A 27,519-nucleotide genomic window follows, 5' to 3' on the forward strand; every position below is an offset into this window, starting at 1 on the left:
ACACTGTAGACATCTGTGACACTGTAGACCTCTATGACACTGTAGATCTCTATGACACTGTAGACATGTGACACTGTAGACCTCTATGACACTGTAGACATCTGTGACACTGTAGACATCTGTGACACTGTAGACCTCTATGACACTGTAGACCTCTATGACACTGTAGACCTCTATGACACTGTAGATCTCTATGACACTGTAGACCTCTATGACACTGTAGGTCTCTATGACACTGTAGACCTCTATGACACTCTAGACCTCTATGACACTGTAGATCTCTATGACACTGTAGACCCCTATGACACTGTGGACCTCTATGACACTGTAGACCTCTATGGCACTGTAGATCTCTATGACACTGTAGACCCCTATGACACTGTAGACCTCTATGGCACTGTAGATCTCTATGACACTGTAGATCTCTATGACACTGTAGATCTCTATGACACTGTAGATCTCTATGACACTGTAGACCTCTATGACACTGTAGATCTCTATGACACTGTAGACATGTGACACTGTAGACCTCTATGACACTGTAGACATCTGTGACACTGTAGACCTCTATGACACTGTAGATCTCTATGACACTGTAGGTCTCTATGACACTGTAGACCTCTGTGACACTGTAGATCTCTGTGACACTGTAGACCTCTATGACACTGTAGACCTCTATGACACTGTAGACCTCTATGACACTGTAGGTCTCTATGACACTGTAGACCTCTGTGACACTGTAGGTCTCTATGACACTGTAGACCTCTGTGACACTGTAGATCTCTATGACACTGTAGGTCTCTATGATACTGTAGACCTCTGTGACACTGTAGATCTCTATGACACTGTAGGTCTCTATGATACTGTAGACCTCTGTGACACTGTAGATCTCTATAACACTGTAGACCTCTATGACACTGTAGACCTCTATGACACTGTAGACCTCTATGACACTGTAGACCTCTATGACACTGTAGATCTCTATGACACTGTAGATCTCTATGACACTGTAGATCTCTATGACACTGTAGACCTCTGTGACACTGTAGATCTCTATGACACTGTAGACCTCTATGACACTGTGGATCTCTATGACACTGTAGATCTCTATGACACTGTAGACCTCTATGACACTGTAGATCTCTATGACACTGCAGATCTCTATGACACTGTAGACCTCTGTGACACTGTAGATCTCTATGACACTGTAGGTCTCTATGATACTGTAGACCTCTATGACACTGTAGATCTCTATGACACTGTAGACCTCTGTGACACTGTAGATCTCTATGACACCGCTTTTCCCCACAGCATTGCTGATTTCTTTTTTATCCAGTTCCATTTTTAAAATTCTTATGGATCCACTGCCCTTTCAGATGGAACGTTCTGGATCACAGCAACTCGCTGTTTAAACTAGAAACAAACTCTCCTGGGTCTGTTGCCAATGATTTTAAATCTGTCGCTCCTCAGGTTACAGACCTTCCTGGCATTTGAAACACTTTCTCCTCACTCACTCTACCAAAACCCCTCATGATGTTGAACGCCTCGTTTAAATCTCTCTTTAACCTGCTGAGAACGATGCCAGCTCCGCCTGTCCCTCTCCCCATTAACCAACATCTCTCATCCCTAATCCATTCCAGTAAATCTCCCTCCCCACCCTCTCCAAGATCTTTTGACGGAAACTGGGGAACTCTTCTGAATTTTTCACATCCAGAGGAACAGGAGGAGGCCATTCAGCCCCTCGAGCCTGTTACACAGGAACAGGAGGCCATTCAGCCCCTCTCGAGCCTGTTACACAGGAACAGGAGGAGGCCCCATTCAGCCCCTCGCGCCTGTTACACAGGAACAGGAGGCCATTCAGCCCCTCGAGCGTGTTACACAGGAACAGGAGGAGGCCATTCAGCCCCTCGAGCCTGTTACACAGGAACAGGAGGCCATTCAGCCCCTCTCGAGCCTGTTACACAGGAACAGGAGGAGGCCCCATTCAGCCCCTCGCGCCTGTTACACAGGAACAGGAGGCCATTCAGCCCCTCGAGCATGTTACACAGGAACAGGATGAGGCCATTCAGCCCCTCGAGCCTGTTACACAGGAACAGGAGGCCATTCAGCCCCTCGAGCCTGTTACACAGGAACAGGAGGAGGCCCATTCAGCCCCTCGAGCCTGTTACACAGGAACAGGAGGAGACCATTCAGCCCCTCGAGCCTGTTACACAGGAACAGGAGGAGGCCCATTCAGCCCCTCGAGCCTGTTACACTGGAACAGGAGGAGGCCCATTCAGCCCCTCGAGCCTGTTACACAGGAACAGGAGGAGGCCCATTCAGCCCCTCGAGCCTGTTACACAGGAACAGGAGGAGGCCCATTCAGCCCCTCGAGCCTGTTACACAGGAACAGGAGGAGACCATTCAGCCCCTCGAGCCTGTTACACAGGAACAGGAGGAGGCCCATTCAGCCCCTCGAGCCTGTTACACTGGAACAGGAGGAGGCCCATTCAGCCCCTCGAGCCTGTTACACAGGAACAGGAGGAGGCCCATTCAGCCCCTCGAGCCTGTTACACAGGAACAGGAGGCCATTCAGCCCCTCCAGCCTGTTACACAGGAACAGGAGGCCATTCAGCCCCTCCAGCCTGTTACACAGGAACAGGAGGCCATTCAGCCCCTCCAGCCTGTTACACAGGAACAGGAGGAGGCCCATTCAGCCCCTCGAGCCTGTTACACAGGAACAGGAGGAGGCCCATTCAGCCCCTCGAGCCTGTTACACAGGAACAGGAGGAGGCCCATTCAGCCCCTCGAGCCTGTTACACTGGAACAGGAGGAGGCCTATTCAGCCCCTTTCGCCTGCTTCAACATTGACTCAGATTATGGCAGACCTTTTTTATTTACCCACCATTTGTTCATGTCCCAGACCAAAACAAATGCATCTATCTCCGCCGTGACAATTTTCAAGCGAGGTCCAGCCTCAATAGTCGGCTCGGACAGAAAGTTACAAACTTCCATCTTCGCCTGATTTGACCCGTGGAATGGCCCAATTCTCACCTCAATCAGGCGGCCCTGCAGAGGCAGAGCATCTCCTCAGCTCAGGCAGACTTTCCACTGGGGACTGAGTCATCGGCCGCTTGGCTTCCGAAACCTGAACGGCAGGAGCTGCATCGCACTGTGCAAACCAGAGCGCCGATTTTAACCTCAGCGCCCCATTCCCATCCACCCCGATGTTTCCCAGTTTTACCTACTGCCTTGGTTTAACACGCGGTCTTGTTGAAAGTCCCATTGCGATATGGGGGCAGTGCAGCAGGCGGGGGGAGTGGAGGGGGCAGGGGGAGTGGAGGGGGGGAAGTGGAGGGGGAAAGTGGAGGGGGGAGTGGAGGGAGGGGGGGTGCACATGAACAACATCCTACAGTTACACTGCAGCACTGTCACCACTTGCTGACAGCAGAGGTCGATGTTTCTGATGAAGGGCGAATCGACCAATCCCCTCTCCTTTCCCCCCTGACGCTTCAAATACCCCAGATCCTCCTTGTGCCATTCCAGAAAGCTCATTGGTGAAGGATGATTCTGGAGCCAAACTTGATTGAGTCTTATGTTTATTTGCAGAGTGAAGCGTTGCAAGCATGGACCTCCTAACCCTACCAAACCACTGTCTCACCGTCTACCATTGCCTCTTCAAACCAACCTTTTAGAAACTGCGTGCCACATTGGAAAGGGACATCACTAATCTGTAACAAAAATCACAGAACTAGAAAGGAAACTTATCAAGTCAAATTCAGATTGTGTCCCTGGGTTGAACTCCAGCCCTCCCCCCCTTGCAGAGGTTGCAGGCAGCCTCCAGCATACCTGCAGATACCACACTCTCCCTCTGCAGGGAGCATGAACACAGACACGAGAATGGGGTAGAGGCAGGCAGACAGGTCAAATGGGCTCCTTCACCCACTTCACCTGATGCCTGGGACTGTTGATGGCCACCATGGCCAGAGCCAGGGGCAGTTTCACACGGAGGTCTCACAATCTGTCTACCCCCCCCCCCCCTCCACCCCCCAACCACCCCTCCACAATCTGACTCCCCCCCCCCCCACCTCCCTCCCGACCCACCACGCCTCCTCAATCTGACCCCTCACCCACCTCTGGTGGATGAAGATCAGGAGAGTGGGGCTGAAATGTAATCAAATATTGCTTCAGACACCAGCGAACCATGTCCACATGATCTGGGCGTGTCCAAAGCTTAGGGGATATTGGCGGGGGTTTGCGGATGTCATGTCCAGAGTGTTGAAAATGAGGGCGGCACCGAGTCCAGAGGAGGCGATTTTCGGGGTGTCGGAAGACCCGGGAATCCAGGAGGAGAAAGAGGCAGACGTCCTGGCCTTTGCCTCCCAGGTAGCCCGGAGACGGATACTGCCAGCTTGGAGGGACTCGAAGCCCCCGAAGCCGGAGACCTGGCTAACGGACATGGCGAGCTTTCTCGGCCTAGAGAAGATTAAGTTAGCCTTGAGAGGGTCACGGTTACGGTTCGCCCGGGTCTTGGCGGGATGGGAGTCGGTGATTGCACTATGTTTATTGGTCTTTGTACATGGTTTTTATACTGTTTCCGTTTGTAATGCCAAAAATACCTCATTAAAATTGTTTTTAAAAAATATTGCTTGAGAGACTGAAAGTGGGACTCTCACACTCCGGATTAATATGAAACACTGGTCATTCCCCCCCCCCACCGCTCCACCCCCACCCCCCCCCCCCCCCCCTTCACCCCACCCCCACCCCAGGCAGATACTGAGACAGGTCATGGGGGGAGCGTAAAATTAACTGGCTGGGATTTCCTTCCAACGGCAAACGGAAGACCCGCCCCGCCAATGAACACTTAGTTGAGCGTGAAATGGAGGTGGGCTTCCGAGAGGCAGAGACCCTCAGGGTGGTGAGTGCCGATCCTACCCACCTCCGGGGGTGGTAGAAATTGTAGGAGGTTCAGGATCCATGAATTGATTTGACCGTCTATTGATGGGGCTGCCCACGTGCAACACCCTCCAAACCAAATGACAGCATCTCGTTATATGTGTTCAACTGAAATCTCAGTTAATACCCTCTACCCACACAGGCACGGGGAGAACAGCACAATTGCTTCACAGCTCCAGGGTCCCAGGTTCGATTCCAGCTTGGGTCACTGACTGTGCGGAGTCTGCACGTTGTCCCCGTGTCTGCGTGGGTTTCCTCCGGGTGCTCCGGTTTCTTCCCACAGTCCAAAGATGTGCAGGTTAGGTGGATTGGCCATGATAAATTGCCCTTAGTGTCCAAAATTGCCCTTAGCGTTGGGTGGGGTTACTGGGTTATGGGGATAGGGTGGCGGTATGGATCTTGGGTAGGGTGCTCTTTCCAAGAGCCGGTGCAGACTCGATGGGCCGAATGGCCTCCTTCTGCACTGTAAATTCTATGAAATCTATGAACGTGCAGACTCCGCGCAGACAGTGACCCAAGCCGGGAATCGAACCCGGGACCCTGGCGCTGTGAAGCAACAGCGCTCACAGTTTCTCTAACTGGTACTTAATCTGAACCAGTGGGACTCTTCCCCTCCCTCCAGATGGGAATCCTCACATTCCCCACCCACCACCCCTCCCCACTCAGTCTTTCCGCAGACTCTGGAGGTTTAATCAGATATGGCACGGCAGTGGTTTTGTTAGTGAGAAGGTGATTCCTAACTTAGCAGTTTGAATCAGTTTAAGTAAAAACTTTCACTGATGTCTTTATCAGGAATTTAACCCCTCCCCCCCACCTATTCCCCAGTATTTAACCTCCCCCCCTATTCCCCAGTCTCATTCCTCCAGTCCGACGCATCAGTGGCCTTGACCCCCACGTTGTGCCCTCAGCCTTGCCAGCCACTCAGATTGTAGAAACCCGCTGGCAGTGTGGCCAGGAAGGTGGCAGTGGAATTCTCGCCACCTCCTCAATGTGGCCAGGAAGGAGGACCAGATGCCAGCCTGGCCAGGCGATGCCCAGGTCACAGGGATGGTCCAGAGTTCCGAGGAATCCTCTTTTGAAGAACAGGTATGGTCTGTTGAGTGCTGTGTGCCAGGAAGGCCGGGAACATGGGATCATTCTGCTGCTATCCAACCGACACCATGTCCTTTCTCTCAAGCTCCCATGATCATCTCCAGCTGAAAGCCAATGTGGATGTAGCAGATGTGATTTTACTACATCATGAAGTGGGAGTGAGGGGGACGCTCCATCTCTAATCAGTGCATTTGAAGAGGTTTTCGAGACAATTCCAATTGGATCTGGCTTTCTCTCGAGGGGAGAAACTGCTTGGGTGACTTTTTCCACATTACATTGTCATCCCTGTCCACTGCATCACACTCAGGGATACCGGAGATAGCCCAGGTTTTCCTGTCAGCCGTGCACCATCAGCGTCAGCCCCTCGCTTTAATCTCGCCCCCTTTCCATAGAATTGACCCCCCCCCCCCCCTCCCCAGCGCCCAGCACCGCCCACCAGCCGCCCCATGTGGACAGGCACACGCAGCCCAAGGTGACAACTGCCCACCGCGCCGCAGGTTAAAATGACAGCTGGTGGGTGGTGGCATGCAGCTACCAGCAGGCACAGAGGAGGTACTCACCCACAGCATACAGGACATGCAGATCCAGCGAACCCTGCTCCCAGACCGCACCCTCGGCAGCCCCACCGAGAAGGAGGGCATGGCGACCCACAGCACCAAACTTCAGAAAGGTCAGCACTCCACAGGCCAGTGGCAGCAGAATAAAACCCTCGGCAAGTTCACAGCGGGACAGGATTGTGGCCACCTCCTCCTCCTCCTCCTCTCTCTCTCTCAGCCGATCTGTGTGTTCGTGAGCAGTTTGTGAGCAGACTGAGGGAGGCTGAAACCTCAAACTCCCCTCCCCTTGCAAGCTCCTTCACCTCCTGTGTGCAATAGACCACTCCCCCCCACTCCCCCCACTCACAGACCACAGCCCCATCACTGAGGGGGCAAAACAGTCCTTGACTGTTCCCTCTGCCTGTGTTCTTTCAAAATAAAAAAAATACTAAGTTCTAGATGGTGGGTGGGAGGTGGAGGTGGGGGGTTGAGGGGTAGGGGGGGGGGGGACTGCAGGCAAACCTCACAAACCAATTTCTTTCAAGCTGTGTGTGTCCCTCTCTCTCTCTCCCTTTCTTTCAAACTCAGGGCCCCCGAGCAGGATCTCAGTCCATTTGCCTGGGTAGATATAAAAATAAACAAAAAACAGCCCCCCCTCCTCCTCCACCCGACCCCCCAGGGGATTGGGAAAAGAGCAGAGAGAGAGGGCGAGAGAGCAAAGCTACAGGCTCTCAAATCTTTGGGACAAAGCTTGTCTGTGTGATGTGCAGCAGAACACACAGAACTGTCAGTGGTTTCCAGCGCATTTCTTCAGCTACAAACCCTCCCATAAAAGAAAACATATTTGTTTCCGTGCTTCTTGACTCCAGTTTACAGTTGGCTAACCTCAGACTTCTCCACCGCTGTAATATCCAGCTTGGCTCACTTTGCGTTAACCCATAAGATGTTCACCCAGTCAGCGCACCAGACAGCAACACTATTCAGAAACTGCCCAGAATTTATTCTGAGGGGTTGCTCTCTCACTCACTCAGTCACTGCACCTCGGTACACCGTGCCAACAAACCAAATCCACTCCAAATCCAACACTGAGGCTCCTCAGGCACTGCAGGCAGGGGCATGGTGATAATGAACTCTACCCCTCTCCCAGCTCCCACTCCATCCAGTCCCAGGGCCAAGTCTAGGACGGGTGCTGCCATTTTCCGAGCGCTGAGTTGGATGGAAGTGTGCACTCTTCACAAGCGGAGGGCCCACCACCTGCCATATTGGACAATTAAAAACCATCCAGTTCCCAGGACGTGAAACAGGTTTCTTTGGGAGATTTGAATATCCATTTATGGGATGTGGGCGTCGCTGGTTAGACCAGCATTTATTGCCCATCCCTAGTTGCCCTTCAGAAGGTGGGGGTGAGCTGCCTTCTTGAACCGCTGCAGTCCCTGAGGTGTAGGTACACCCACTGTGCTGTTAGGGAGGGAGTTCCAGGATGTTGCCCCAGCGACAGGGAAGGAACGGCCGATATATTTCCAAGTCAGGGTGGTGAGTGACTCAGAGGGGAACCTCCAGGTGGTGGGATTCCCAGGTATCTGCTCTCTTGTCCTTCTAGATGGGAGTGATTGTGAGTTTGGAAGGTGTTGTCTAAGGAACCTTGGTGAGTTACTGCAGTGCATCTTGTAGATGGTACACACGGCTGCCACTGTGTCGATGGTGGAGGGAGTGAATGTTTGTGGAAGGGGAGCAATCAAGCGGGGCTGCTTTGTCCTGGATGGTGTTGAGCTTCTTGAGTGTTGTTGGAGCTGCGCTCATCCAGGCAAGTGGAGAGTATTCCATCACACTCCTGACCTGTGCCGTGTAGATGGTGGACAGGCTTTGGGGGTCAGGAGGTGAGTTACTCGCATTAGGATTTCTAACTTTTGAGCTGCCCGAGTAGCCACAGTATTTATATGGCTGGGTCCAGTTCAGTTTCTGATTAATAGTAACCCCCAGGATGTTGATTGTTGGGGATTCAGCGATGGTAATGCTATTGAATGTCAAGGGGCGATGGTTAGATCCTCTCTTGTCGGAGATGGTCATTGCCTGGCACTTGTGTGGCGCGAATGTAACTTGTCACTTGTCAGCCCCGAGCCTGGATATTGTCCAGGTCTTGCTGCATTTGGACAGGGACTGCTTCATTATCTGAGGAGTGGCGAATGGTGCTGAACATTGTGCAGTCACCCGCAAACATCCCCACTTCTGACCTTATAGGAATAATAATCTTTATTATTGTCACAAGTAGGTTTACATTAACGCTGCAATGAAGTTACTGTGAAAACCCCCTAGTCGCCACATTCCGGTGCCTGTTCGGGTACACAGAGGGAGAATTCAGAATGTCCAATTCACCCAACAAGCACGTCTTTCGGGACATGTGGGAGGAAACCGGAGCACCCGGAGGAAACCCACGCAGACACGGGGAGAACGTGCAGACTCCGCACAGAAAGTGACCCGAGCCGGGAATGGAATCTGCTACCCTGGCGTTGTGAAGTGACAGTGATAACCACTGTGCTATCGTGCTGCCCATAGGATGGAAGGGAGGTCATTGATTAAGCAGCTGAAGATGGTTGGGCCGAGGACACGACCCTGAGGATCTCCTGCAGTGATGTCCTGGAGCTGAGATGATTGACCTCCAACCACCACAACCATCTTCCTTTGTGCCGGGTATGACTCCAGCCAGCGGGGAGTTTCCCCCCTGATTCCCATTGACTCCAGTTTAGCTCGGGCTCCTTGATGCCACACTCGGTCAAATGCTGCCTCGATGTCGAGGGCAGTCACTCTCACCTCACCTCTGGCATTCAGCGCTTTTGTCCATGTTTGAACCAAGGCTGTAATGAGGTCAGGAGCTGAGTGACCCTGACGGAACCCAAACTGAACGTCCGTGAGCAGGTTATTGCTGAGTAAGTGCCGTTTGATAGCACTGTTGATGACTCCTTCCATCACTTTGCTGATGATGGATAGTAGACTGATAGAGCGGTAATTGGCTGGGTTGCATTTGTCCTGTTTCTTCTGTGTAGTCATGATGTGGCGATGCCGGCGTTGGACTGGGCTGAGCATAGTAAGAAGTCTTACAACCAGGTCAAAGTCCAACAGGTTTGTTTGGAATCACTAACTTTCGAAGTGCAGCTCCTTCCTCAGGTGAATGAAGAGGTGGGTTACACAAACACATATATAGACAAAGTCAATGATGCAAGATGATACTTTGAATGCGAGTCTTTGCAGGTAATTAAGTCTTTACAGGCCCAGACGGAGTGACTGGAGAGAGGGAGAATCACAGGTTAAAGAGGTGTGAATTGTGTCAAGCCAGGACAGTTGGTAGGATTTCGCAGGCCAGATGGTGGGGGATGAATGTAATGCAACATGAATCCCAGGTCCCGGTTGAGGCCGCACTCATGTGTGCGGAACTTGGCTATAAGTTTCTGCTCGGCGATTCTGCGTTGTCGCGCGTCCTGAAGGCCGCCTTGGAGAACGCTTACCCGGAGATCAGAGGCTGAATGCCCTTGACTGCTGAAGTGTTCCCCGACTGGAAAGGAACATTCCTGCCTGGTGATTGATGCGTGATGTCTGTTCATCCATTGTCGTAGCGTCTCCATAGTCTCGCCAATGTACCACGCTTCGGGACATCCTTTCCTGCAGCGTATGAGGTAGACAATGTTGGCCGACTCGCACGAGTATGTACCATGTAACTGATGGGTGGTGTTCTCACGTGTAATGGTGGTATCCATGTCGATGATCTGGCACATCTTGCAGAGATTGGGTGGCGTGGTCGCTGTGCTCCTGAAGGCTGAGTAGTTTGCTGCAAACAATTATTTGGTTGAGGTTGCGCGGTTGTTTGAAGGCAAGTAGTGGGGGTGTGGGGATGACCTTGGCAAGATGTTCATCATCATCGATGACGTGTTGAAGGCTGTGAAGAAGATGTCGTAGATTCCCTACTCCATGGAAGTACTGGACGACGAAGGGTACTCTGTACACAGAATCGGCAAGTAGTGCGATGATCAGAATTGGACACAGTATTCCAAATGTGGCCTAACCAACGTTGAACATAATTGTAACATAATTTGTGAGCTTTTCTACTCGATACCCTGTCCTATGAAGGCAAGCATGCCGTATGCTTTCTTTACCACCATTTCCACCTGTGCTGCCACTTTTAAGGATCTGTGGACCTGCACACCCAGATCTCTCTGTGTCTCTGCTCCTGATGGTTCTGCCATTTATTTTATAGCTCCCACCTGAATTGAATCTACCAAAATGCATCACCTCGCATGTGTCCGGGTTAAACTCCATCTGCCATTTCTCTGCCCAATTTTGCAGCCTAGCTATATCCTGTTGTATTCTCTGACAATCTTCATCACTATCCGCAACTCCTGCAATCTTAGTATCATCCGCAAACTTGCTAATCGCTATGTTTTCTTCCAAGTCATTTCGATATATTACAAAGAGCAGAGGTCCCAGTACTGATCCCTGCGGAACACCACTAGTTACAGACCTCCATTCGGAAAAACACCCTTCCACTGCTACCCTCTGTCTTCCATGGCCAAACCAGTTCCGGATCCATCCAGCTAGTTCCCCCCTGTCCCTATGTGAGCTACTCCTTTCACCAGCCTGCCATGAGAGGAGTAAGAGTGGAGTGAGGGAGGAGTGAGAGAGGAATGAGGGAGGAATGAGGGAGGAGTGAGGGAGGGGTGAGGGAGGGGTGAGAGCAGGGTGAGGGAGGAGTGTCCGGAAGGGTGTCCACGTCACAGGGTGTCTGGAATACCCCAGCCAGTCCTGCACACTCACAGACACACTCACAGACACACACACCAGCACACACTGGAACACACATAAATAACACAATCAGACACAACATGCACACACTTACTGGACTCCGAGAATGGATACGACACAGGGGAAGCTGTCCAATTTGTCACGCCTCTCCCAGCTCTATGTGTGTAACTCTACCAATCCCACTCCCCGTAGCTTTGCAAACCTTGCCCCGTCAGTTTCTGGGTTACATTTGGCTGGGTTACATTTCTCCTGTTTCTTATGTGTAGCCATGATGTGGAGATGCCGGCGTTGGACTGGGGTGAGCACAGTAAGAAGTCTTACAACACCAGCTTAAAGTCCAACAGGTTTGTTTCGAATCACTAGCTTTCGGAGCGCTGCTCCTTCCTCGGGTGAATGAAGAGGTGGGTTCCACAAACACAGCACATATAGACAAAGTCAATGATGCAAGATAATACTTTGAATGCAAGTCTTTGCAGTAATTAAGTCTTTACAGGTCCAGACGGAGTGACTGGAGAGAGGGATAATTACAGGTTAAAGAGGTGTGAATTGTCTCAAGCCAGGACAGTTGGTAGGATTTCACAAGCCCAAGCCATTCAAGTGGTGAATGTAATGCAACATGAATCCCAGGTCCCGGTTGAGGCCGCACTCATGTGTGCGGAACTTGGCTATAAGCTTCTGCTCGGCGATTCTGCGTTGTCGCGCGTCCTGAAGGCCGCCTTGGAGAACGCTTACCCGGAGATCAGAGGCTGAATGCTCTTGACTGCTGAATGTTTCCCCGACTGGAAGGGAACATTCCTGCCTGGTGATTGTCGCACGATGTCCGTTCATCCGTTAGCTCCCCGTAGCTTTGCAAACCTTTCCCCGTCAGCTTCTTGTCCAATTCCTCCTTGAACTCATGAATTGAATTAGCCTCCACCACACTCTGAGGCGGTGCGTTCCAGGTCCTAACCACCCACTGCAGAGAGACGTATTTCCTCAATATCTCCATTGCTTTGTTTGCCAATTAACCTTAAATTCTCTGTTCGAATCCTTCTGCCAATGACAACAGTATCTCCCCATCTACTGTCCAGACACCTCGTGATTTGGCACATCCTCATCCTCTCTCCTTGCAGCAAAGCAACCACAACTTCTCCAATCCATCCTCGTAACGAAAGTTCCTCATTCTTGGAACCAATCCTGTAAATCTTTCCAGCTCTCTCTCCAGGGTTTTAATATCCTTCCGAAATTGCGATGTTCAGAATTGGACACAACTCTCCAGTGAGTCTGAACCAGTGTTTTATGAAGGTTCAATATAACTTTTGTTTGTGCTCTTTGGGAGGGATGTTCTGGCCCAGCTAGTCGCTGGGATCGTCCGACAAGCAAATGGACTTCTGTCAGGGCAACTGCATCCCTCTTGGCAGGTCCCTCCACGAAAGCTGGTGTGGGCGGGGGGGGGGGGGGGGGGGGGGGGGGGGGGGGGGGGGAATAATAATTGCTTATTGTCACAAATAGGCTTCAATTAAGTTACTGCGAAAATCCCCTAGTCGCCACATTCCGGCGCCTGTTCGGGTACACAGAGGGAGAATTCAGAATGTCCAATTCACCTAACAGCACGTCTTTCGGGGCTTGTGGGAGGAAACCGGAGCACCCGGAGGAAACCCACGCAGACACGGGGAGAACGTGCAGACTCCGCACAGACAGTGACCCAAGCCGGGAATCGAACCCGGGACCCTGGCCCTGTGAAGCAACAGTGCTAACCACTGTGAAACCTTGCCGCCCATATGTCTCTATGTTTCCATGACACACACACACTCAGGCACACAGAGCTCACACCTGGCCTTATGCATTGGAGGGGCTGGTTTAGCACAGTGGGCTAAACAGCTGGCTTATAAAGCCAAGCAAGGCAGCAGCGTGGGTTCAATTCCCGTACCAGCCTCCCCGAACAGGCGCCGGAATGTGGCGACTAGGGGCTTTTCACAGTAACTTCATTGAAGCCTAGTTGTGACAGTAAAAGTGATTATTATTATAGTTCACAAGGGCACACAACCTCGTGCACGCATGGAACCACAGAAATAACAAAGAACAAAGAAATGTACAGCACAGGAACAGGCCCTTCGGCCCTCCAAGCCCGTGCCGACCATGCTGCCCGACTAAACTACAATCTTCTACACTTCCTGGGTCCGTATCCCTCTATTCCCATCCTATTCACGTATTTGTCAAAATGCCCCTTAAATGTCCCTATCGTCCCTGCTTCCACTACCTCCTCCGGCAGCGAGTTCCAGGCACCCACTACCCTCTGTGTAAAAAACCTGCCTCGTACATCTACTCTAAACCTTGCCCCTCTCACCTTAAACCTATGCCCCCTAGTAATTGACCCCTCTACCCTGGGGAAAAGCCTCTGACTATCCACTCTGTCTATGCCCCTCATAATTTTGTCGACCTCTATCAGGTCGCCCCTCAACCTCCTTCATTCAGAATAGGCTCGGTTCCGAAAGGGTTACCTTGTTGTAACTCAGAACAGCAAACCTGCTGGCAAGCTCTCCGACTCATTGCTGCAAACAATTTAGATGTAATATTATAAAACCCTTTGTCTCTCCTGAGGCTAGGCTCCGATGACAGACTATAAAAGGCTCCAACAAGCAAATTGTAACTGGGCTTTTTATGGGAGCGAGGCGTTGGGGAGGGGAGAGGACTGGGGGGGGGGGGGAAGTTACACGAAATTCACGGATTCCGGTGACCTTTCCCCAGAGTACAAGCAGACAGTTACTGGTTCCTTAACGACAAACCTTTCAAATTGACATGGCTGAGACCCAGCAACAACTTTTATTTGACTGTCACCTCACTGCATTCCGCCTCACTACCACATCTGTCCATGGGGAGGGTAGACCCGGGGCCTGGAACCAGGAGGCCAAAATCGCCCAAAAGGTGATTGACTCCAGGCCTCAGTGTGGCTGAGGGACCCAATCACATTAAATATTGAAATCACCCTCATGCTCCTCAACGCCACCCATGGCTCAGTGGGCAAATCCTCACAATACAATTAGAGTGAGGTGTGTCCAGAGATTTCAGAACATGATCAAGACATATTCCCAAGGTCCAGACAAGCGCTGCAGTGTCAGACAGAGAGTACTGAGGGAGTGCCGCACTGTCAGAGGGTCAGTACTGAGGGAGTGCTGCACTGTCAGACAGAGAGTACTGAGGGAGTGCTGCACTGTCAGAGGGTCAGTACTGAGGGAGTGCCGCACTGTCAGAGGGTCAGTACTGAGGGAGTGCCGCACTGTCAGAGGGTCAGTACTGAGGGAGTGCCGCACTATCAGAGGGTCAGTACTGAGGGAGTGCCGCACTGTCAGAGGATCAGTACTGAGGGAATGCTGCACTGTCAGAGGGTCTGTACTGAGGGAGTGCCGCACTGTCAGAGGGTCAGTACTGAGGGAGTGCCGCACTGTTAGAGGATCAGTACTGAGGGAGTGCTGCACTGTCAGAGGGTCAGTACTGAGGGAGTGCTGCACTGTCAGAGGGTCAGTACTGAGGGAGTGCTGCTCTGTCAGAGGGTCAGTACAGAGGGAGTGCCGTACTGTCAGAGGGTCAGTACTGAGGGAGTGCCGCACTATCAGAGGGTCAGTACTGAGGGAGTGCCGCACTGTCAGAGGGTCAGTACTGAGGGAGTGCTGCTCTGTCAGAGGGTCAGTACAGAGGGAGTGCCGTACTGTCAGAGGGTCAGTACTGAGGGAGTGCCGCACTATCAGAGGGTAAGTACTGAGGGAGTGCCGCACTGTCAGAGGGTCAGTACTGAGGGAGTGCCGCACTGTCAGAGGGTCAGTACTGAGGGAGTGCCGCACTGTCAGAGGGTCAGTACTGAGGGAGTGCCGCACTGTCAGTGGGTCAGTACTGAGGGAGTGCCGCACTGTCAGAGGGTCAGTACTGAGGGGGTGCCGCACTGTCAGAGGGTCAGTACTGAGGGAGTGCCGCACTGTCAGAGGGTCAGTACTGAGGGAGTGCTGCACTGTCAGAGGGTCAGTACTGAGGGAGTGCCGCACTGTCAGAGGGTCAGTACTGAGGGAGTGCCGCACTGTCAGAGGGTCAGTACTGAGGGAGTGCCGCACTGTTAGAGGGTCAGTACTGAGGGAGTGCCGCACTGTCAGAGGGTCAGTACTGAGGGAGTGCCGCACTGTCAGAGGGTCAGTACTGAGGGAGCGCTGCACTGTCAGAGGGTCAGTACTGAGGGAGTGCCGCACTGTCAGAGGGTCAGTACTGAGGGAGTGCTGCACTGTCAGAGGGTCAGTACTGAGGGAGTGCCGCACTATCAGAGGGTCAGTACTGAGGGAGTGCCGCACTGTCAGAGGATCAGTACTGAGGGAGTGCCGCACTGTCAGAGGGTCAGTACTGAGGGAGTGCCGCACTGTCAGAGGGTCAGTACTGAGGGAGTGCCGCAGTGTCAGAGGGTCAGTACTGAGGGAGTGCCGCACTGTCAGAGGGTCAGTACTGAGGGAGTGCTGCACTGTCAGAGGGTCAGTACTGAGGGAGTGCTGCACTGTCAGAGGGTCAGTACTGAGGGAGTGCTGCACTGTCAGAGGGTCAGCACTGAGGGAGTGCTGCACTGTCAGAGGGTCAGTACTGAGGGAGTGCTGCACTGTCAGAGGGTCAGTACTGAGCGAGTGCCGCACAGTCAGTGGGTCAGTACTGAGGGAGTGCTGCACTGTCAGAGGGTCAGTACTGAGGGAGTGCCGCACTGTCAGAGGGTCAGTACTGAGGGAGTGCCGCACTGTTAGAGGATCAGTAAGGAGGGAGTGCTGCACTGTCAGAGGGTCAGTACTGAGGGAGTGCTGCACTGTCAGAGGGTCAGTACTGAGGGAGTGCTGCTCTGTCAGAGGGTCAGTACAGAGGGAGTGCCGTACTGTCAGAGGGTCAGTACTGAGGGAGTGCCGCACTATCAGAGGGTCAGTACTGAGGGAGTGCCGCACTGTCAGAGGGTCAGTACTGAGGGAGTGCTGCTCTGTCAGAGGGTCAGTACTGAGGGAGTGCTGCTCTGTCAGAGGGTCAGTACAGAGGGAGTGCCGTACTGTCAGAGGGTCAGTACTGAGGGAGTGCCGCACTATCAGAGGGTCAGTACTGAGGGAGTGCCGCACTGTCAGAGGGTCAGTACTGAGGGAGTGCCGCACTGTCAGAGGGTCAGTACTGAGGGAGTGCCGCACTGTCAGAGGGTCAGTACTGAGGGAGTGCCGCACTGTCAGTGGGTCAGTACTGAGGGAGTGCCGCACTGTCAGAGGGTCAGTACTGAGGGGGTGCCGCACTGTCAGAGGGTCAGTACTGAGGGAGTGCCGCACTGTCAGAGGGTCAGTACTGAGGGAGTGCTGCACTGTCAGAGGGTCAGTACTGAGGGAGTGCCGCACTGTCAGAGGGTCAGTACTGAGGGAGTGCCGCACTGTCAGAGGGTCAGTACTGAGGGAGTGCCGCACTGTTAGAGGGTCAGTACTGAGGGAGTGCCGCACTGTCAGAGGGTCAGTACTGAGGGAGTGCCGCACTGTCAGAGGGTCAGTACTGAGGGAGCGCTGCACTGTCAGAGGGTCAGTACTGAGGGAGTGCCGCACTGTCAGAGGGTCAGTACTGAGGGAGTGCTGCACTGTCAGAGGGTCAGTACTGAGGGAGTGCCGCACTATCAGAGGGTCAGTACTGAGGGAGTGCCGCACTGTCAGAGGATCAGTACTGAGGGAGTGCCGCACTGTCAGAGGGTCAGTACTGAGGGAGTGCCGCACTGTCAGAGGGTCAGTACTGAGGGAGTGCCGCAGTGTCAGAGGGTCAGTACTGAGGGAGTGCCGCACTGTCAGAGGGTCAGTACTGAGGGAGTGCTGCACTGTCAGAGGGTCAGTACTGAGGGAGTGCTGCACTGTCAGAGGGTCAGTACTGAGGGAGTGCTGCACTGTCAGAGGGTCTGTACTGAGGGAGTGCTGCACTCTCAGAGGGTCAGTACTGAGGGAGTGCTGCACTGTCAGAGGGTCAGTACTGAGCGAGTGCCGCACTGTCAGTGGGTCAGTACTGAGGGAGTGCTGCACTGTCAGAGAGTCAGTACTGAGGGAGTGCCGCACTGTCAGAGGGTCAGTACTGAGGGAGTGCTGCACTGTCAGAGGGTCAGTACTGAGGGAGTGCTGCACTGTCAGAGGGTCAGTACTGAGGAAGTGCTGCACTGTCAGAGGGTCAGTACTGAGGGAGTGCCGAACTGTCAGAGGGTCAGTACTGTGGGAGTGCTGCACTGTCAGAGGGTCAGTACTGAGGGAGTGCTGCACTGTCAGAGGGTCAGTACTGAGGGAGTGCTGCACTGTCAGAGGGTCAGTACTGAGGGAGTGCTGCACTGTCAGAGGGTCAGTACTGAGGGAGTGCTGCACTGTCAGAGGGTCAGTACTGAGCGAGTGCTGCACTGTCAGAGTGTCAGTACTGAGGGAGTGCCGTACTGTCAGAGGGTCAGTACTGAGGGAGTGCCGCACTGTCAGAGGGTCAGTACTGAGGGAGTGCCGCACTGTCAGAGGGTCAGTACTGAGGGAGTGCCGCACTGTCAGAGGGTCAGTACTGAGGGAGTGCTGCACTGTCAGAGGGTCAGTGCTGATTGAGTGCCGCACTGTCAGAGGGTCAGTACTGAGGGAGTGCCGCACTGTCAGAGGGTCAGTACTGAGGGAGTGCTGCACTGTCAGAGGGTCAGTACTGAGGGAGTGCTGCACTGTCAGAGGGTCAGTACTGAGGGAGTGCCGCACTGTTAGAGGATCAGTAAGGAGGGAGTGCTGCACTGTCAGAGGGTCAGTACTGAGGGAGTGCTGCACTGTCAGAGGGTCAGTACTGAGGGAGTGCTGCTCTGTCAGAGGGTCAGTACAGAGGGAGTGCCGTACTGTCAGAGGGTCAGTACTGAGGGAGTGCCGCACTATCAGAGGGTCAGTACTGAGGGAGTGCCGCACTGTCAGAGGGTCAGTACTGAGGGAGTGCTGCTCTGTCAGAGGGTCAGTACAGAGGGAGTGCCGTACTGTCAGAGGGTCAGTACTGAGGGAGTGCCGCACTATCAGAGGGTCAGTACTGAGGGAGTGCCGCACTGTCAGAGGGTCAGTACTGAGGGAGTGCCGCACTGTCAGAGGGTCAGTACTGAGGGAGTGCCGCACTGTCAGAGGGTCAGTACTGAGGGAGTGCCGCACTGTCAGTGGGTCAGTACTGAGGGAGTGCCGCACTGTCAGAGGGTCAGTACTGAGGGGGTGCCGCACTGTCAGAGGGTCAGTACTGAGGGAGTGCCGCACTGTCAGAGGGTCAGTACTGAGGGAGTGCTGCACTGTCAGAGGGTCAGTACTGAGGGAGTGCCGCACTGTCAGAGGGTCAGTACTGAGGGAGTGCCGCACTGTCAGAGGGTCAGTACTGAGGGAGTGCCGCACTGTTAGAGGGTCAGTACTGAGGGAGTGCCGCACTGTCAGAGGGTCAGTACTGAGGGAGTGCCGCACTGTCAGAGGGTCAGTACTGAGGGAGCGCTGCACTGTCAGAGGGTCAGTACTGAGGGAGTGCCGCACTGTCAGAGGGTCAGTACTGAGGGAGTGCCGCACTGTCAGAGGGTCAGTACTGAGGGAGTGCTGCACTGTCAGAGGGTCAGTACTGAGGGAGTGCTGCACTGTCAGAGGGTCTGTACTGAGGGAGTGCTGCACTCTCAGAGGGTCAGTACTGAGGGAGTGCTGCACTGTCAGAGGGTCAGTACTGAGCGAGTGCCGCACTGTCAGTGGGTCAGTACTGAGGGAGTGCTGCACTGTCAGAGAGTCAGTACTGAGGGAGTGCCGCACTGTCAGAGGGTCAGTACTGAGGGAGTGCTGCACTGTCAGAGGGTCAGTACTGAGGGAGTGCTGCACTGTCAGAGGGTCAGTACTGAGGAAGTGCTGCACTGTCAGAGGGTCAGTACTGAGGGAGTGCCGAACTGTCAGAGGGTCAGTACTGTGGGAGTGCTGCACTGTCAGAGGGTCAGTACTGAGGGAGTGCTGCACTGTCAGAGCGTCAGTACTGAGGGAGTGCTGCACTGTCAGAGGGTCAGTACTGAGGGAGTGCTGCACTGTCAGAGGGTCAGTACTGAGGGAGTGCTGCACTGTCAGAGGGTCAGTACTGAGCGAGTGCTGCACTGTCAGAGTGTCAGTACTGAGGGAGTGCTGCACTGTCAGAGGGTCAGTACTGAGGGAGTGCTGCACTGTCAGAGGGTCAGTACTGAGGGAGTGCTGCACTGTCAGAGGGTCAGTACTGAGGGAGTGCCGCACTGTCAGAGGGTCAGTACTGAGGGAGTGCTGCACTGTCAGAGGGTCAGTGCTGAGGGAGTGCCGCACTGTCAGAGGGTCAGTACTGAGGGAGTGCCACACTGCCAGAGAACAAACAAACAAAGAACAAAGAAATGTACAGCACAGGAACAGGCCCTTCGGCCCTCCAAGCCTGTGCCGACCATACTGCCCGACTAAGCTACAATCTTCTACACTTCCTGGGTCCGTATCCTTCTATTCCCATCCTATTCATATATTTGTCAAGATGCCCCTTAAATGTCCCTATCGTCCCTGCTTCCACCACCTCCTCCGGTAGCGAGTTCCAGGCACCCACTGCCCTCTGAGTAAAAAACTTGCCTCGGACATCTACTCTAAACTTTGCCCCCTCACCTTAAATCTATGCCCCCTAGTAATTGACCCCTCGACCCTGGGGAAAAGCCTCTGACTATCCACTCTGTCTATGCCCCTCATAATTTTGTATACCTCTATCAGGTCTCCCCTCAACCTCCTTCGTTCCAGTGAGAACAAACCGAGTTTATTCAATCGCTCCTCATAGCTAATGCCCTCCATACCAGGCAACATTCTGGTAAATCTCTTCTGCACCCTCTCTAAAGCCTCCACATCCTTCTGGTAGTGTGGCGACCAGAATTGAACACTATACTCCAAGTGTGGCCTAACTAAGGTTATATACAGCTGCAACATGACTTGCCAATTCTTATACTCAATGCCCCGGCCAATGAAGGCAAGCATGCCGTATGCCTTCTTGACTACCTTCTCCACCTGTGTAGCCCCTTTCAGTGATCTGTGGACCTGTACTCCTAGATCTCTTTGACTTTCAATACTCTTGAGGGTTCTACCATTCACTGTATATTCCCTACCTGCATTAGACCTTCCAAAATGCATTACCTCACATTTGTCCGGATTAAACTCCATCTGCCATCTCTCCGCCCAAGTCTCCAGACAATCTAAATCCTGCTGTATCCTCCGACAGTCCTCATCGCTATCCGCAATTCCACCAACCTTTGTGTCGTCTGCAAACTTACTAATCAGACCAGTTACATTTTCCTCCAAATCATTTATATATACTACAAAGAGCAAACGTCCCAGCACTGATCCCTATGGAACACCACTGGTCACAGCCCTCCAATTAGAAAAGCATCCCTCCATTGCTACTCTCTGCCTTCTATGGCCTATCCAGTTCTGTATCCACCTTGCCAGCTCACCCCTGATCCCATGTGACTTCACCTTTTGTACTAGTCTACCATGAGGGACCTTGTCAAAGGCCTTACTGAAGTCCATATAGACAACATCCACTGCCCTACCTGCATCAATCATCTTAGTGACCTCCTCGAAAAACTCTATCAAGTTAGTGAGACACGACCTCCCCTTCACAAAACCGTGCTGCCTCTCATTAATACGTCCATTTGCTTCCAAATGGGAGTAGATCCTGTCTCGAAGAATTCTCTCCAGTAATTTCCCTACCACTGAAGTAAGGCTCACCGGCCTGTAGTTCCCGGGATTATCCTTGCTACCCTTCTTAAACAGAGGAACAACATTGGCTATTCTCCAGTCAGTACTGAGGGAGTACTGCATTATTTGTGATGCTGTCTTCCAGATGCGGCATTAAACAAAGTCTCTCTCTGGTGAATGAAAATGATCCCACAACCACCATTTGAAGGAGGGATTTTCTTCCCAGTCTTCTGTGCCAATATTGACCCCAACCAGTATTACCTGATCGTTACCTGATCGTTACCTGATCTGTATCACTAGCTGTTTGTGAGCAAATTAGTTGCTGCATCTCTTGCATTGGAACAAAAGTGGACATAAGGTTGCTTTGGCAGATACGGCAAAGGGAACCCAAAGAGCTTCTCCAAATACAACAAGGGTAAAAGAGGGAGAGAGCAGAGCCCGTTCAGGATCTACAAGGTCATTTGTGTGCGGATCCCGAAAGACGTGCTTGCTCGGTAACTTCGACATTCTGAATTCTCCCTCGGTGTACCCGAACAGGCGCCGGAATGTGGCGACTAGGGGCTTTTCACAGTAACTTCACTGCAGTGTTAATGTAAGCCTACTTGTGACAGTAATAAAGATCATTATTATTATAAGAGGTGGATGAGATCCTAAATGAATATTTCTCTTTGGTATTTACTCTTGATAAAGGCATGAATGTTAGGGAATTTGGGGAAATAAATAGAGATGTCTTGAGGAGTGTTCATATTACAGAGTAGGAGGTGCTGGAAGTCTTAAAGCACATTGAGGTAGATTTCTCCCTGGTTTAGCTCAGTTGGCTAGACTGCTGGTTTGTAATGCAGAATAAGGCCAGCAGCGTGGGTTCAGAACATAGAACATACAGTGCAGAAGGAGGCCATTCGGTCCATCGAGTCTGCACCGACCCACTTAAGCCCTCACTTCCACCCTATCCCCGCATCCCAATAACCCCTCCTCACCGTTTTGGTCACTAAGGGCAATTTAGCACGGCCAATCCACCTAACCTGCCCGTCTTTGGACTGTGGGAGGAAACCGGAGCACCCGGAGGAAACCCACGCAGACACGGGGAGAACGTGCAGACTCCGCACAGACAGTGTCCCAGCGGGAAATCGAACCTGGGACCCTGGCGCTGTGAAGCAACTGTGCTAACCACTGTGCTACCGTGTTCTCATACCAGCTTACCTGAACAGGCGCGGAATGTGGCGACTAGGGGCTTTTCACAGTAACTTCCTACTTGTGACAATAAAAGATTATTATTATTATTAACTGTATCCCAGGACGTTGTGGGAGGCTAGGGGGGAAATTGCCAGCCCCCGAGCTGAGATATTTGAATCGTCAACAGCCACAGGAGAGGTGCTTGAAGATTGGAGGGTAGCAAATGTGCCCTTGTTTAAGAAGGGCTGTAGGGATAAGCCTGGGAACTACCGACCGGTGAGTCTTACTTCTGTAGTGGGTAAAATGTTAGAAAGCATTCTGAGGGACAGGATCTACAGGCATTTAGACAGGAAAGGGCTAACTTGGGAAAGTCAGCATGGTTTTGTCAGGGGAAAGTCATGTCTCATGAATTTGATTGAATTTTTTGAAGGGGTAACCAAGAAGGTAGATGAGGGCGGTGCAGTAGATGTTGTCTACATGGACTTTAGCAGGCCTTTGACCGCATGGTAGGTTGGCTTGGCGACTGAAGCCAAAGGGTGGTTGTGGAAGGTTGCTTTTCAAACTGGAGGCCTGTGACCAGCGGTGTGCCTCAGGGATCGGTGCTGGGTCCACTGCTATTTGTGATTTATATTAATGATTTGGATGAGAATGTAGGAGGCATGGTTAGTAAGTTTGCAGATGACACCAAGGTTGGTGGCAGAGTGGATAGTGAAGAAGGTTATATAAGATTGCAACGGGATCTTGATCAATTAGGCCAGTGGGCCGACGAATGGCAGATGGAGTTTAATTTAGATAAATGTGAGGTGGTGCATTTTGGTACATCGAATCGGGGCAGGACCTACTCAGTTAATGGCAGGGAGTTGGGGAGAGTTACAGAACAAAGAGATCTAGGAGTACAGGTTCATAGCCCCTTGAAGGTGGAGTCGCAGGTGGACAGGGTGGTGAAGAAGGCATTCGGCATGCTAGGTTTCATTGGTCAGAATATTGAATCTAGGATTTGGGACGTCTTGTTGAACTTGTACAAGACATTCGTAAAGCCACACATGGAATACTGTGTTCAGTTCTGGTCACCCTATTATAGGAAGGATATTGTTAAACTGGAAAGAATGCAGAAGAGATTTACGAGGATGCTACCGGGACTTGATGGTCTGAGTTATAAGGAGAGGCTGGATAGGTTGGGACTTTTTTCCCTGGAGCGTAGGAGGCTTCGGGGGGATCTTATAGAGGTCTATAAAATAATGAGGGGCATCGATAAGGTAGATAGTCGACATCTTTTCCCAAAGGTAGAGGAGTCTAAAACTAGAGGGCAGAGGTTTAAGGTGAGAGGAGAGATACAAAAGGGTCGAGAGGGGCAATTATTTTACACAGAGGGTGGTGAGTGTCTGGAGCGAGCTGCCAGAGGCAGTGGTAGAGGACTTTTAAAAAGCATTTAGACAGTTATATGGGTAAGATGGTTATAGAGGGATTTGGGCGAAACGCCAGATATTGGGACTCGCTCAGTGGTAAAAACTGGGCAGCATGGACAAGTTGGCCTGATGAGCCTGTTTCCACGCTGTAAACCGCTGTGACTCAAAAATAGTTACCATACTTCAAATGTATCTACTTGGCAGCGAAGCACTTTGGGATGTCGCACTCTGTTTAAGGAGGCGATCCTGTCTTACATTTCAAAGCAGAGTTTTTGAGTGTTACTGCCCAAACACTGTCAAACATGGCCGTGTCGGACTAACCAGACAGGCAGAGGCTGTTAAACCCCAACGGGGCTCGTGAGGAACTTTCAACTGGAGTTAAGCGGCCAATCCTGGTACATTATTAATCCAATGGTGTTAAACTAGTTAAAGATGCCGCATCCCACCCCAAACATCACTCAGCCAGGATTCAATTTTGAACAAAACAATAAAAATAATGGGCGGGATTCTCCCGCAACTGGCCGGACAGCCCGACGCTGGCGCCAAGAGCGGCGCCAACCTCTCCGGGGTTGGGCTGCCCGGAAGTTGCGGAATCCTCCGCACTTCCGGGGGCTAGTCCAGCGGCGGAGGGGTTGGCACCGCGCCAACCGGTGCCGAAGGGCCGGTGCGAGTTGGCGCATGCGCAGAACCGCCGGCGTGTTTCCTGCGCCCGCGCAGGGGGGGTTTAATCTCTGCGCCGGCCATGGCGGAGTCTTAAAGAGGCCGGCGCGGAGAGAAAGAGTGCCCCCACGGCACAGGCCCGCCCGCAGATCAGTGGGCCCCGATCGCGGGCCAGGCCACTGTGCCCCCAACCCCACCCCCCCGAGGACTCCAGTACACGGCCTACCAGCCAGGTCCCGCCGTTATGGACCATGTCCGTTTCATGTCGGCGGGACTGGCCACAAACGGGCGGCCACTCGGCCCATCGGGGCCCGGAGAATTGCTGGGTGGGGGGGGGGCACTGCCAACGGCCCCCGACCGGGGAGGCGCGAACCCGTCCCCTGCCCGTAAACCGGCACCAGAGAATTCGGAAGCCAGCGGGGGGGCGGGATTCACCCCCCCACACCCCCCGGCGATTCTCCGACCCGCTTTCTTCATCCATGGCCAGGCAGAGTTTTCCTTTAGTATCTTTATTATTGTCACAAGTAGGCTTACATTAACACTGCAATGCAGTTACTGTGAAAATCCCCTCGTCACCACATTCCGGCGCCTGTTCGGGTACACAGAGGGAGAATTCAGAATGTCCAATTCACCTAACAGCACGTCTTTCAGGATACCCAGGGGAAGGGCCCAGTCCCACATGGCAGGGACCTGGGGGAGGTGCCCAGTCCCACAGGGCAGGGACCCCAGGTGAAGGGCCCAGTCCCACAGGGCAGGGACCCCGGGGGAAGGGCCCAGTCCCACAGGGCAGGACACCAGGGGAAGGGCCCAGTCCCACATGGCAGGGACCTGGGGAAGGGCCCCAGTCCCACATGGCAGGGACCTGGGGAGGGGCCCCAGTCCCACAGGGCAGGGACCCCAGGGGAAGGGCCCAGTCCCACAGGGCAGGACACCAGGGGAAGGGCCCGGTCCCACATGGCAGGGACCTGGGGAGGGGCCCAGTCCCATAGGGCAGGGACCCCGGGGGAATGCCCCAGTCCCACAGGGCAGGGACCCCAGGGGAAGGGCCCAGTTCCACAGGGCAGGGGAGAAAGATCCAGCCCCACAGGGCAGGGACCCCAGGGGAAGGCCCCAGTCCCACAGGGCAGGGACCCCGGGGGAAGGGCCCAGTCCCACAGGGCAGGGACCCCAGGTGAAAGGCCCAGTCCCACAGGGCAGGGACCCCAGGGAAAGGACCCAGTCCCACAGGGCAGGGACCCCGGGGGAAGGCCCCAGTGCCACAGGGCAGGGACCCCAGGGAAAGGACCCAGTCCCACAGGGCAGGGGTGAAAGATCCAGTCCCACAGGGCAGGGACCCCAGGGGAAGGCCCCAGTCCCACAGGGCAGGGACCCCAGGGGAAGGACTCAGCCCCACAGGGCAGGGACCCCGGGGAAGGCCCCTGTCCCACAGGGCAGGGACCCCGGGGAAAGGACCCAGTCCCACAGGGCAGGGACCCCGGGGGAAGGCCCCAGTCCCACAGGGCAGGGACCCCAGGGGAAGGGCCCAGTTCCACAGGGCAGGACACCAGGGGAAGGGCCCAGTTCCACAGGGCAGGGGAGAAAGATCCAGCCCCGCAGGGCAGGGACCCCGGGGGAAGGCCCCAGTCCCACAGGGCAGGGACCCCAGGGAAAGGGCCCAGTCCCACAGGGCAGGGACCCCAGGGTAAGTGCCCAGTCCCACAGAGCAGGACCCCAGGGGAAGGGCCCAGTCCCACAGGGCAGGACACCAGGGGAAGGGCCCAGTCCCACATGGCAGGGACCTGGGGAGGGGCCCCAGTCCCACAGGGCAGGGACCCCAGGGGAAGGGCCCAGTCCCACAGGGCAGGACACCAGGGGAAGGGCCCAGTCCCACATGGCAGGGACCTGGGGAGGGGCACCAGTCCCACAGGGCAGGGACCCCAGGGAAAGGACCCAGTCCCACAGGGCAGGGACCCCAGGGTAAGTGCCCAGTCCCACAGAGCAGGACCCCAGGGGAAGGGCCCAGTCCCACAGGGCAGGACACCAGGGGAAGGACCCAGACCCACAGGGCAGGGACCCCAGGGGAGGGGCCCAGTCCCACAGGGCAGGGACCCCGGATGAAGGCCCAGTCCCACAGGGCAGGGACCCCAGGGGAAGGACTCAGTCCCACAGGGCAGGACACCAGGGGAAGGGCCCAGTCCCACAAGGCAGGACACCAGGGGAAGGCCCCAGTCCCACAGGGCAGGACATCAGGAAAAGGGTCCAATCCCAGAGCACCAAAAACAAGATTAAAGGGAGGCTGAGATGGAGGGGAGGGGGGCGTCAGGGGAGTAATTCCACTGATTGCGATGCTGAGAAGGATTGAATTTGGGTGTGTGACAAAGCTTCAGGTCTCCAACAGGTCAGGAGGTCACAAGGTTAATGATTTGATGATATCATTGCAATTCTGGATACCCTGATCCTCATCAAAGCCCCACTTCAGAGACTCGTCTCCAGTAACAACCTTGCTGACACGTCCCCTATTTCAATAAACAATTGGGGATTTGGGAAATAATTGGACTGCCCGACACAAATCACTGGAATCTTGGGCTATTGTTGACTTTCACTGGCCTGGCTTCCCATTCATCTGCTGGTGCCCGCTGGCAGCTCCATTAATGTGGCCGTCGCAAAACTGTGTCCTAGCAACAATGGCGAGAGAAATGTCATTCATTCACAGTGCTACTACTCAGAAGGAGCCATTGGGCCTGGCCTGGCCTAGTCGGGAACAGGAGCTGAGAATTTCAGGAATGCCACTTCTCTTGCCCTATTTTTTGGGGGTTATTTTCGCTGCTTCAAACCTCTCAGTCTGTTTGACCATTTGTTGTATTTATTTATGTTCAGGAGGCAATGCCAACACTTGTCCATTCTTTGATGCACAAAATAGTTTGATGCAGTTGTCTGTGTTCTTTAGGAGGACACTCCAGCCCAACCTCACTGGAGTCACACACAGGCCCTGGCTGGATACGGTTGGCACCTTCCCTTCCCTCGAGGACATGAAGCAGCCAGGTGGGTTTTCAATGGGCGTTTAATCCAAACAGCTTTCCATGGTCACTTTTCCACTTCATCTCCTAGTTTTCTGACTGTATCACTCATTCAATCTGACCCACCTCTCGCCATATCCCTCAATTCACCTTCCCACCTTCAATACACGTGCAGACACACACACACAGAAACACACAGACACACACACAGACACACACACGC

The 27,519-nt window shown here is 53.5% G+C and overlaps 1 protein-coding gene across 5 annotated transcripts in view; it reads right to left on the bottom strand.

Moving 5' to 3' along the window:
* Nucleotides 1–27,519, bottom strand: part of tns1b (tensin 1b) — a 1,628,779-nt gene that overhangs the window by 1,449,480 nt on the left and 151,780 nt on the right. The window contains exon 1 of one of the 5 annotated variants that reach the window (XM_072468580.1): nt 6,588–6,811. The exons of the other annotated variants lie outside the window; for them this stretch is intronic. Within the exon in view, the coding sequence (XP_072324681.1) occupies nt 6,588–6,668 (81 nt within the window). The 5' untranslated portion in view covers nt 6,669–6,811. Of the gene's footprint in view, nt 1–6,587; nt 6,812–27,519 lie in introns of those variants that run through there. 5 annotated transcript variants of the gene reach the window in all.

The sequence above is a fragment of the Scyliorhinus torazame genome, chromosome 2 (assembly GCF_047496885.1).
Source record: "Scyliorhinus torazame isolate Kashiwa2021f chromosome 2, sScyTor2.1, whole genome shotgun sequence".
Classification (NCBI taxonomy): domain Eukaryota; kingdom Metazoa; phylum Chordata; class Chondrichthyes; order Carcharhiniformes; family Scyliorhinidae; genus Scyliorhinus; species Scyliorhinus torazame.